Consider the following 13,096-nt stretch of genomic DNA (forward strand, 5'->3'; position numbering starts at 1 on the left):
AAAGAGGGGAGGAGGAGGAGGAGGAGAAGAGAAGAGAAGAAGAGATATCGCATGCATGCATGCATGGTGTTGTAACCAACATAACTAATATAACTAATTCCAGCGTGTTTTATCTCCTTCATTCACTTGTTTAAGAATTTTGATTTGGTCAACTCTAAGAGGAGAGTGAAAAATATATATTAATTAGCGATCTATTTTTAAAAATAATAATGACCCATAAAAGTCATTTAGATCTAATATTTGAAATAAATTTGTTACACATATTTATTTGAACTTCAAACTTTTTTGTAAAAATAATCTTACAATCATAGTCAATTTTATCATCTAATTAAAATAGTGATTTTTTATATTAAAAAATAGAAATGTAAATTTTTTTTTAGTATTCAATCATTACTTACCACTTACTAAAATGATAAAAATAATATTAAAAATATTCATATTTTCATAAATAAAGAAATTAAGATGAATTGTTATTAGTGGAAATCTAAAAAATTTCTTATTCATCTAATAACTAATTTCAATGAGTCATTTTTAAAATTTATCATTCAAAATTTTCGAACTCACGTGTGCTTTATTTTCCCAGGAGCAGACAAAACGACGTCGTTTTCCCCACTTAGATCCCGGATATGGAGGATTTTCAGCGCAGAACAGTGAATGAATTGAAAGCTTGAGACCCGAAACGATGTCGTCTGTATACGTATCAGAGCCGCCGACGAAGGGGAAAGTGATAGTGACGACGACGTACGGTCCTTTGGATATCGAGCTTTGGCCCAAAGAGGCTCCCAAAGCGGTTAGAAACTTCGTCCAGCTCTGCCTCGAAGGCTACTATGATAACACCATCTTTCACCGCATCATCAAAGGATTTCTAGTTCAAGGCGGCGACCCCACAGGCTCCGGCACCGGTACGCCCCCTCCCTATCTATACATAGTATTTGGAATTTTGGTATGCTTCAATTTCTGAAATTGGGTCTGTTTCAAATGGGGTTGGGTTACCCGTATGTGCTTTGTGGATGAGAAATTTGGATGTGGGTCTTTGAGATTCCACTGGAATATCCATTACTGTGTTTGTCAGTGAGAAAATTGACGATGTGGGTCTTTGAGATTTCACTGAGATAACTCTTACTGTTTAGCATCTGTGAGCTTGTCCATGGATTCTATAGCTAGCCCCATCATGGTCTATTTGCAATGTATACGCTGAGGCGAATCATGCAATCTGTGGTTGCGCTAAGAGTCTAGTGCTTGCCAATGCTATTCGATTGTGTCTGGTGTATGATTCCTGAAATTGGTTATAATTCTGAATTTCTGAATTGGGTCAATTTCATATGGTGTTGGTTGATATTTCTGTGTTGTGAATAAAGGACCTGGGTCTCGTTTCCGTAAGGTGTTTCATGTTTGGAGTATTTAGAAAGACAATTGGTGAGATGAGTTTTGGGATTTCACTGGAATAGCTACTACAGTATACTCTCTGGGAGCTTCTGTATTCATGTTTTTACTAGCTCTATTATGTATCATTTGACATATATAAACCGAGGCGAATCATGTAATCTATACATTGGTTTACACTAGTGTTTGACAACACTCTTTGATTATATCCAATGACATTTCTTCTGAGGGGAAATGATCACCTTCACCAATTACTTGTCATACCTGGAAGTGTATTGATTTCTCTTCTTGATTTGTTATTTTGTTGATCTTCCTAGCTTCTTTATAGTAGGATCAGTTCTCAGAAGTGGGTATTTCTGGGCTTGTATTAGAAGATTTATATTGTGTTTCTGTTTGATTTTTTTTTTTTTTTTTTTATATGAATAAGCTGTAAGATGTGTACTCAGAAAATTTGGGCCCAAAGAACAAAGTATATTCTTCCTTCCATGATCCAACAGCATCCACCCATCATTTCTTTATGAAATTTTATTGATATTACAGATGGAAATATGAATTAGATTAATTATTAAACAAGATCAGGGTTCAAAGCAACTCAACTGACACCACAGAATTCTGGAAAATTCAACACTTTTATCAAAATTATGAATTTATAAAAATAATGGTGTGGTATACTTCTAACTTGAGTCATGATTTACTAGCCATCAGCTAACAAGGACCTCAAAACTTCCAAAAAGCAGCACCTGCCACAATTACTACCTCTTTCCAGGCTCACGAAAGTTGTAAACTTCGTATGAATCTGGTGTGAGTCAACCACACACCTGGGAAAAGCGAAACAATTTGCTTCTGCAAATTCTTAGCCCGCTTCTGGACCTCCTTGCAGGCCTGTGTCCCATTATCTCCATAAAATCTTCCTCAATCTCTCACTGAGAGAGAACTTTGCCCTCTTCTGCATCTTACCTCTTCTTGCTACTGACACATCAGTCCTCAACCATGAAAAACTAGATTTTTGCCTTTCAATTGTCTAACTCTTCCCTTCTCCATCACCTGGCAGTGGATCCTTACATGCAGCTTTTCATGTCCTCAGATTCCAGGGCCTTGCCTGATCTTCCTCTTCCCCCTCCTTGAAAGGAGTAACCTTTATCTTATCAGTCACCAGTTGAAGACCAAATATGAGCTTTGCTTTCACTGCTTTGATTCCATCATCGCCACCAATCTTCTCTGCCTTTCCTTTTCCCTCAATCCCTATCCCCCACTTCTTCAGACTCTCCCAACAAGCCACAGATCCATGCTTCTCTGACTCAGATGCTCACCTTCTGCTAACCAAATTCGGAGATCTGCAATCATCAACAGCCATGTCACCATTGGCCTTCACTTTCATGCACCTTAGATACCTCTGGTTTACCTACTGGTATAACCAATTTGTGGAGAGGTTTTAATCCTTCCAGACCCATTGCCTTCAATGCTTACTCTCTTGCCCTCAGAACCTTAAATCACCATTGAACAGCACATACCATCTTGAGATCAAATCTTCAATGAATTTGCTTGAGGAAATTTTATGTGCTCTATGAAAAATAATATAGAATTTTTGTTTTCTCTTTCTTTCCTCTTGTTTGGACCATTTCTAGGGGTCGTTGCTGTTATTGGGAAAGTAAACTTGTTTTTCTTTGGCCTATTCATGTCTTTTATCCTTGAATGCTTTTATTAATGCCAGTGGTTGTTGATATTTTCAGGTGGGGAGAGTATCTATGGGAGTGCATTTGCTGATGAGTTCCATTCACGGCTAAGGTTCAACCATCGGGGCTTAGTTGCATGTGCAAATGCTGGCTCACCAAATTCGAATGGGAGTCAGTTCTTTATATCCTTGGATCGTTGTGATTGGCTTGATCGGAAGAATACCATTTTTGGAAAGGTAATGACGATTTTATTTCAAGAGTTTTTTTGCAAATTATCTATGATGTTGATGACCCATCTCCATTTTGTTAGGTAACTGGGGATTCATTGTATAATCTTCCAAGATTAGGTGATGTTGAAATTGATAAAAATGATCGACCAGTTGATCCACCCCCAAAGATTATCTCTGTTGAGGTAAGTTTCTTGTTACTTTGAAAATTTTTATATTCCAAGATTATAAATGGATAGCAACCCAAACAAAAACCATGTGTTGTGGATGGTTTTAAACATTTATGATTTGTGGTATATCAATAGTATTGTTGTGTGTGTGTGTGTGTGTGTCTATAAATATATATATATATATATATATATATGTTTTTGTGTGTGTGTGTGTCATGCATGTATAAGAGTAGGGGTGAAAATTTTTGACAAGATACAACAACACGACTTGAAAAAGATATAAATTTTAGCGTGTTTGGGTTACATAGAATTGTGTTTATGTCATAATCATGTGAACCTGTTTAATAAATAGGTCATGTTTATGTTTTACTGCCCAATCCACCTAACCCATTTATTTAATCGTGTTAAGATTACCCATTTAGAACTTGTTTAAACCATTATCTTATTGTGTTAAATTTACCCATTTAGGACCTGTTTAAACTGTTAACTTATTGTGTTTATATTATTTAGGACCTATATAAATTTGTAAAATTTAAATTTAAAAAAAAAAAATACTTTTTTTAATTATAAATATCATATAGGTAAAAAAATTAAATAAGTAAAATTTTATACATTTCATTATAAAGATTAAAAATATTTTATGATTAAAATATTAAATAAACTAATAAACAAGTATTTAATTAAAATTTCAGTTTACTTTTTACACTATAATTATACTGTAATTAAAATTTAAAAAAAAAAATAAATGTGTGAATTTATAATACATTTTTAAATTTTAAATTTTAAATACGTTAACCGGATTATAATCGTATTAACTACTTTAATGAGTTATAATCATGTCAAGGGATTTAAGGGATTGAATCATTTTAACGGGTTTAACATGTTGTAATCATGTTAATGAGGTGTCAATGTATTATGTATCAATTCATACACAATCCAACTTAACCCATTTATTAAACAGGTTGAACAGGTCATATTCAGACTGAGTAGGTTTTCATTATTTCTTACTTCAACATGACACAACCCATTATCAACCCTATATGAGAGGCCAATACTTCCTGATTTTGTTCTTTTTTAAATTAATGGTACATGAATTTTCTTTTTCTATTCAAATACTCAAGTTATACACTTATGTTGTTGGAAGAAGTTCTATTGATCACATCTCTTCTTAAAATCTTTGTTTTAGGTATTATGGAATCCGTTTGATGATCTTGTTCCAAGAAAGACACTTGCAAAGTCTTTGCCCCATTCCACTAATGATATTGACAACAAAGATCTGAAAAAGAAAGCTGTAAAGTAAGTTTTCTTCCCTGAACCCAATGGAATATTAGTGGGAAACTGTTTTACAAGGCATTGTGTATTATGTTGCCTATCATACTGTTTAAAGTATATTTCTTTCTATATGAGAATGCAGAAAGCTGAATTTGCTTTCATTTGGAGAAGAAGCTGAAGAAGAGGAGAAAGAATTGGAAGCTGTTAAGCAAAAGATAAAGAGTAGTCATGATGTACTAAATGATCCTCGTCTCCTCAAGGGGGAAATTCCAAGTAAAGAATTGGTAAGGATCTAATATCTTCTTATAATGCCTTGTTATGATCACTATGGCATGTACAGTTTCTAGGTTCAATTCTAGGTTACATACCAAAAGGGGAAAGAATGCAACATGAAAAGCTTTCCTAAATCTCATTGATCTACTTAGAGGAATCTTTTTGCCTGTGTTATTAGCTTCCATCAACTTGTATTTTTTTTTTTTTGAATAATTTATTATATACTTTTTTCAAATTTTTATTGTTACTAAAAGCTAAACTAGTTATTGTTCTAAAAGGATAATCATGTCTTTGTTATTCAATAAGCAATTAATGATATATGATACATATCTCTAAACAAGTTCTTAAGTGCAGAACCCTTCGGAAGTCAAAATAAACAAGGATTTGCAGTTATCTGTGAGGGAAGCTCTGAGCGCGAAGAAAGAAGAATCATGGAAAGAATCAGAATCTGAATTTTCTAACTTCCTTGACCATAGTGATGATGATGAGGCAAACTTTGATGCACGAATGCGTCAACAGATCCTAAGAAAAAGGAAGGAGCTTGATGATCTACCAACAAAGCAAAAGTTGAACAAAGGTACTTTACTTATCTGGAGTAGGATTCTGTGAGTCAATCCTCTAACTTTGGCTGTTCAATATCAGACTCTTTTTCTTTTTCCTGGATTTAGCATGGAGATTTAGTTGATATTAATGCTTGTGCGAATGTTGTCATCACTGGAGACATCAGACTATGATGCCGCTTTCTTAGATTCCTTCATAGAGATTGGTTGATACTGTGGATTAATGGTATTACCAATTCAGATGGTTCATTATCATAACAGTAGCCTGAGTTTCTTGGTACCATTGTCTAAATGATTTAAACTATGTTGAGTGATTTTTCTCTTCCCAAAGTATTACGATTTGACCATGAGGGTGGTTTGCTTCTTTGTTAACGATGGATATGCAAAGTAGAGCTATTCATATGCTTGCATGCATCAGTTATTAATTTACAAAAATAATAGGATTTTCAAACATCGTATTCTAAGTATCAATCTATTGTTTGAAAAAGGTGGGGCCCTTTCAACAGCCAAACCTTGAAAATGGTGCAACATAGTCCAACAACTTGAAACTAACTCAACATTGTCATCTTTTATTTCCATGTTTATGTATCACTCCTCCGTTTCAAACTATGTTTTTTTCCTTGATGACTGGCTATGTTATTTATACAATTTTTTTTTTCCCATTTCAAATGATTTTTTCTTTATAATTGACTATGTTATTTGTACAAGTTGTCCTGACACATCTTTTGACTGCACAGGGAATAGCAACTTGAAGGACCACGAAACCTCTACTCCAAGGTAAAGGTTCTAATTCAGTTCCTTGACTTTTTGCATTTGTTTTAAAGGAACACCTTTTCCCTGATAATGCATGGGATTCTCATTCTTTATTGGTACATGAATATTTGCTTAATGCCTACTACATATGGTTACCCAGGCATTCATGCAGCACACGCACACAAGGGTGTTGTACTATGGAATCTATTCAAACTTGTTTGGGTATATGCTTGAATCTGATTTTGTTTCATTGGTACAGATAAAAATTTTACAAAATTAAGAATGATAAAGACAGCTGGGGATTTTATTCAGGTGTCAGGTAGATACATTTTACTGGGAGTATAAGTAGCACTTTAGATATCTTATATGAATTAAGAGAATAGAGGGGATTAACAGATTAAAATGGAGGTAGTTCCAAAATAAGGGATTTATTGGGGGCCAAAAGATGAACTGACAATCAGATTTTAAGAATCATGATGATGATCACTTTCATCTCTTAGAATCTATGATATCTTAGATTAATAATAAAAAATAAAAAGGATTAGATATTTTTCTTAAAACATGCAGGTAGCAGTTCAACAACCACTAAAAAGAAAAAGGAAAAAAAGATATTTGATAAAGTACACCTGACTGCACCTTCCAAACTCAGCTTATCTAAATTCCCTTTTATCAATTGATTCAATGTTGAGATTCTATACTTATTGACTATTCTTAGATCCAATTATATTTGATACTGCCCACGATTGCAATTTCATGTTCATCAGGTCCAGTGCTGAAACCTTTGATGACCGGCCAAAAGTAGAAAAGCTGGCATTGAGGAAAAAGGGAATAGGCTCGGAAGCCAGAGCTGAACGCATGGCTAAAGCAGATGCAGACCTACAGCTTTTGGGTGAAGCTGAACAGCAAAGACAGTTGCAGAAACAGAAGAAGCGCAGACTACAAGGACGTGAAGATGAAGTATGCTATTCCTTTTTTTTCCTTTCCTTCTTGTACTTCATTTTATCTTTTGCTTTCATGGTCTGAGTAGCAAAGCACATGTTAGGGAGCAAAAAAAGAAACAAACAGTGGGAATATGTGCTTGCACTATCAGTGAATTTGAGGAACATGCACATCAGTTTTGTGAAGGAAAACAAACTGGAACTGTATAGGAAAATCGGGGAAAGAATTGGAAACTTGAGAAAATGTAAATTATATTAAGAACCTATTCAAAGAAATTCTCCTGCCATGTCATTTTGTTTTTTGCTTGCTTTGATAGAATAGTGCCTTCATATTCCATGCCATATCTACTTGATGATACATCCACCAACAACAGATGAAATGCTCCTTTGTTGAAAGGAAAATTCATCTTTGAGATATGGATCTACATGCTTATTTATTTTTGGATTTTGTTACTATTAGGTGCTAGCAAAACTGCAGAGGTTTCAAAAGAAGATTTCTGCAAAACCTGTTGCCTCAGAAACCGAGTCTAGGGTTGAAGGTGATGAAGATGATGATATATATAGCTTGAGAGGAACTCAGCTAAAGTTTACACCAGAGCCTGGCAAGGTAAGCTTAAAACTCCTACTGCATCTCCTATACAACTTCCTTTCATTTCTTTAAAGGATACTTAGAAATCACATGAAAGAAGGGCCTAGCATGATTAGGAGAAATGAAAGCCTTTTTTCTATTTTCAAAATCTAGAAACATGAGAATAACATAGAAAACTTGTTTGGCTAACATGTTTTCAGAAATTATTTTCAAAAAAAAAAAAGAAGATATTTTCATTTCTACTACCAAACAGCACTCCAAAATAACTCCATTTTTGTTGGTGGGAATTGAATGTACAAATCCATGTTTGTAACTTAATAGAATATTACAAAGTGAAAAGCAAAAATAGAATAGAAAGTTATGAGAGCATTTTTTTTCTATGAAATCCTATGAATGATCTTTATAGATGGAGGTAGATAGACTAACTCAATATGGTGGTATTGAATTAAGGTAAACCCATTTGAAACTTATTTCAGACATGATGGAAATCCTTATTTTTAAGATTTTCCAGATTTTGAGTTATCATGTGGCTTGAATTATTTTACGAATGCTTCAGGACCGCATGTCACGTAGTGATGACCCAAATGACTATGTGGTGCATGACCCTCTTTTGGAGAAAGGGAAGGAGAAGTTCAACAAGATGCAAGCCAAGCAAAAACGACGGGAACGTGAATGGGCTGGCAAATCTCTTACATAAACTCATCCCTCAATCATTTGTGCTTGTGATAACAACACGAAGCAGAATTGCTGATGTTGAGTCACACCTTCTGTTTGTCTTCGCTATGTGATTTGATTATTGAAGCTACATCATCTGCCTACATCATGGATTCTAGGGTGTCATTCGGGGAAAAAATTGTAAGAAACCAGGGGAGCCTGAGTTGAATTTTCCAGCAACATGTGACCATGTCCCCTTCAAATTGAGGTACTTCACATTTTCAAGATTAGCTTACTATGGGTAGGGTCAAAAACCATTGTACATACTTCCATTAAACAGTTGCCATTGAGATGGCTCTGTAGCAACTAAATTCTACCCAAGTTTTGTGTATTTTGTTTCATGCTATGGAACTGAACAGTGCAAACTTGTTGTTGAAGAACTAGTCATTTTCAGATTGATCCATTCCCAGGAAATTTCTTTGAACTTCATTCCTTTTTGTGACATTTGGATTCTTTTTGCCCTTTTTGAACTGAACAATCCAAACATCCCCACTAGTGCCCTGTAGCTTTGTCGGCTCAGATGACTGACCGAAGACCATGGACTTGGTGGGTCAAATAATTAGGGTTCCGTGGTAGCGGTCTGAACTGGGTTTTGGATTTTGGCCAACCCCACTAACTGACTTGCATAATTTCAAACATTGGACTATAAAATAGAATCTTGGTACAGAAGGAAAAAGCTGTTTGGCTTCCCTCTTTATGGCCTTTAGACCAGGAGAGCTCAATGCCTCACCAGTTTTGGACTGATTCAAAACTGTCAAAACGATGCGTTTTGAGGAGGAGCACATGGCTACTGTTGACTCCGTCACAGTGTCAGACCTGGCTTTGAGCTTTCCCATGCAGGTGACTCTTGTGATTTAGCTGTCATCCCCATAACATTACAGCAAACTGTCATCACATCTCTGCCCTTTTTTTTTTTAATACAAATTTTTGAACTTTGGATTGATTTTAGTGGTGGGGGTGGGAGGCAAATCTTGTATTTTTTCTGTCATACACTGAAGACTTTTGCCAAAAATTTGAATACAGCCCCTTTCTTTAATTCTTTACTTTTCTTTTGGATGACTTGGAGTCTTGGACGATCTCTCTTTTGTCCCTTTTCATTCTCCAAAATCTTCTTCTAGATTGAAAATATCACATTCTCCTCTCTTTTGCCCCTTTGGAATTGACTTCTTTGTAAAATTATTTCCTTTATATTCAAAAAAATTTAGAGGATCAATAAGTACTCTGAATTAATATAATCCCATGTCACATAATCAAACCCTGCTTTTAAAAACCCTTTGACCCTTGAATTTGGAACATCCTACTTTCACGCCATTCCTATACATAATTAGATGGAAGGAATCTTTTGAGTCTTGTTAGTTAAGGAAAAAGAAAAATTAAACCCTACAAGTAATTTTTTTAGGGTTTTGTCTTTCTGACCAAAAAAATGTATCGGGTCACCTATATATTTTGTCGTATCTTAGTTTCATTTATTTATATTTTTATAAAATCTTTTAATTTCCCATATGAAAACCAAAAAATGTCTAAAAATTATAAAAATTATTATATGATTAATAACTTTTCGTTTTCCTACCAAAAAATTTATAAAAGTTGTAGTTGTAAGGTATCTAAAAAAACTCCAATTGTTGACCTATTAAATTAGACCCATGTCTCTTCAACTAGGAAATGGATTTGGAAATGAGCAATTTTATTTGCTCAAAATATGTACAAATACAAAATGAGTTTGGAGTTAGCATTTAGAAGTGAATAATACACAAGATTAGCAATTTGTGTTGATTGAAAAAACTATGATTTTGGGGGCAAGCAACCGGCTAATTAAGAGCAAGGAAGGCCCACACTTTCCAAAAATTGTTGCATACTTTTGAAAAGGGCAATCCCCATAAAAATTCCACTGAATTCCCACAAGGGACATCCAAAATCCATAAATCCCATAAAATTCTCAAATTCCCAAAAAACCCAAATCCAGCCGCGTAATCTATAGAATCGCCACCGTCCTACACCTACCAAAAGCCGTGTTCACACCTCAACACGTTTTTTATCAATCTGCTGTTTTCCTCTCTCTCTCTCTCTTTCCCCATCTCTCTCTCTCTCTCTCTCCATACAAGTGTCCATATTGATATGTTTGTGCGTGTATAAATATAATATGAATGCATTTCTTCCCATTCCCATTTCATGATTTTCAATTTTTGTGTTCACACTCTTGCTTTGATCCAACAGTTTGAAAGCGAAGCATACGACTTTCCCATCTCCTTCTTTGCTCATTTCCTCTCCTTTTTGCTTCATCTTCCTCAAGCTCCACAAGGGGTTTGCTGTTATCTGTTGCTTTTTTGGGTGTTTCTATATATTGTTTGAATACCCAGTTTCAGAAATGAATGATAGTACCAGTAATAGGAAGAAAAGGAGGAGGAAGGATGAGGGTGAAGGGGAGTTGGGTGTGGTGAAGGAGGGGAAGAAGAGGGACTTGAAGGAGATTATCACCTCTTTACTGCTGTTGGAAGAGCAGCAGAAGCGTGATCAGGAGGAGTTCGACAGGACTCTGGAGGAGGAGAAGATGGTGTTTGAAGAGAATCATAAGAAGAAGACCAGAGCCATGATGGACTACTATTCAAATCTCCAGGACTACTACAATGAATTGGATGATATGGATCAAGCTAGGAGGAAACGCTGCAATTCAGCCTCTGCCACCACTGCCGCTGCCGCCGGTGCTGCCGGAGCCGCTTCTCTTGAGTTTTCAGACAGTTCAGTCAAGCCTGGGAGTGGTGCAAGAAGGTTATGGGTGAAGGACAGGTCCAAAGCTTGGTGGGATGAATGCAACAAGCCAGAGTTTCCAGAGGAGGAGTTCAGAAAGGCCTTTAGGATGAGCAGAGCAACATTTGATATGATATGTGATGAGCTCAATTCAGTGGTTGCAAAGGAGGATACCATGTTGAGAGCTGCAATTCCTGTGAGGCAAAGAGTGGCTGTTTGTATATGGAGGTTAGCGACTGGTGAGCCTCTAAGGCTTGTGTCAAAGAAGTTCGGTTTAGGTATATCCACTTGCCATAAGCTTGTTCTTGAGGTTTGTTCTGCTATAAGGACTGTTTTGATGCCCAAGTATCTGCAGTGGCCAGATGAGGAGACATTGAGGAGGATGAAGGATGAGTTTGAATCAATTTCAGGGATACCCAATGTTGTTGGCTCTATGTATACCACCCATATCCCAATCATAGCCCCAAAGATCAGTGTGGCAGCCTATTTCAATAGGAGGCATACAGAGAGGAACCAGAAGACTTCTTACTCCATTACAGTTCAGGGTGTTGTTGATCCAAAAGGGGTGTTTACTGATGTATGCATTGGGTGGCCTGGTTCCATGCCTGATGATCAGGTGTTGGAGAAATCTGCCCTTTATCAGAGGGCTAATGGGGGGCTTTTGAAGGGCGTTTGGATTGTTGGAGGTTCAGGGTACCCTCTAATGGATTGGGTGATGGTGCCTTACACTCAGCAGAATCTCACCTGGACACAGCATGCATTCAATGAGAAAATTGGGGAGATTCAGAGGGTTTCTAGGGAGGCATTTGCGCGGTTGAAAGCGCGGTGGTGTTGTCTGCAGAAGAGAACAGAGGTGAAACTCCAGGACCTCCCTGTGGTTCTTGGGGCCTGCTGTGTGTTACATAACATTTGTGAATTGCAGAACGAAGAAATGGACCCAGAACTCAGGATCAATCTCATTGATGACGAGATGATCCCAGAGATTCCATTGAGATCAACAACCTCAATGAAGGCCAGAGATGCAATTGCCCACAATCTTCTCCACCATGGCCTTGCAGGCACTGCATTCCTATAGTAGAAAAAGACTTTAATTTTACTCTTAAAGGTTGTATCCTTTCTTCCTGTAGCTGCTCATGTTTGTTGTTGAACAACCCCATACTTAATTCATTGTAATTTGTCATAGGGACTCTGTAAAATATACGTGCCCCTCTGACAAATCGATGAACTTAGTCAGACTCGTGTTTTAGGTTTAAGCTATACCATATAGTATCATAAAGACATTCTGCAATTCAGGTCCCATACTTGAATACCAATTAGGATATGAATGAGGGATCAAACATTACATTATTCTTCTGTAGTCAATAATGGTTCTCAAACCATGAACTTCTCTAGCATATGGAACAGTCCATTGCAAGCTCGTGTGAAAAAACTACCGAAAATCCTGCCTCTTTTGCCTATTGTTATGTTTGTTACGCTATGATTGAGCACGGGAAATGATTGGTTCTTTGTCACGGTTCACAATCAACTGTTTGTGGCAATCAAATGTGTCAATGTCTTGGTGTTTTGTGTTAAGAAAATGATGCCAGCTGAGATTGAGTAACCATGTGTGCTTTCTCCTCCTCCTTGTGTTCTGTTATGCCCTGTTTTTCTGGAGCATTCTGATTTCTATATTTCTATATTCATCTCTTGTCATCATTCAAATAAGGGGAATAGGGTAGGAGGGAAATCGTTTTCAAGTCGATATCAATCAAGCCTCTTGAGCTTATCTACAAAACCGATGATCTACTTTCAAGCAACAA

General features: G+C 36.3%; 2 protein-coding genes across 2 annotated transcripts; both read left to right on the forward strand.

The window, feature by feature from the left end:
- The first annotated feature begins 604 nt into the window (after positions 1 to 604).
- On the forward strand, positions 605 to 8,981 carry LOC100267905 (peptidyl-prolyl cis-trans isomerase CYP57). Its single transcript, XM_003631760.4, has 10 exons — positions 605 to 902; positions 3,114 to 3,292; positions 3,367 to 3,468; positions 4,640 to 4,749; positions 4,868 to 5,009; positions 5,353 to 5,575; positions 6,296 to 6,335; positions 7,076 to 7,268; positions 7,710 to 7,856; positions 8,395 to 8,981. The coding sequence occupies exons 1-10, from the start codon at positions 683 to 685 to the stop codon at positions 8,533 to 8,535; spliced, it is 1,497 nt and encodes a 498-aa protein (XP_003631808.1). The 5' UTR covers positions 605 to 682; the 3' UTR covers positions 8,536 to 8,981.
- Positions 8,982 to 10,398: 1,417 nt separating this feature from the next.
- LOC100262760 (protein ALP1-like) lies at positions 10,399 to 12,897 on the forward strand. The gene has a single exon (XM_002279997.4). The coding sequence runs from the start codon at positions 10,918 to 10,920 to the stop codon at positions 12,370 to 12,372; it is 1,455 nt and encodes a 484-aa protein (XP_002280033.1). The 5' UTR covers positions 10,399 to 10,917; the 3' UTR covers positions 12,373 to 12,897.
- The last annotated feature ends 199 nt before the right edge of the window (positions 12,898 to 13,096 follow it).

The sequence above is a fragment of the Vitis vinifera genome, chromosome 4 (genome assembly GCF_030704535.1).
Source record: "Vitis vinifera cultivar Pinot Noir 40024 chromosome 4, ASM3070453v1".
Lineage (NCBI taxonomy): Eukaryota > Viridiplantae > Streptophyta > Magnoliopsida > Vitales > Vitaceae > Vitis > Vitis vinifera.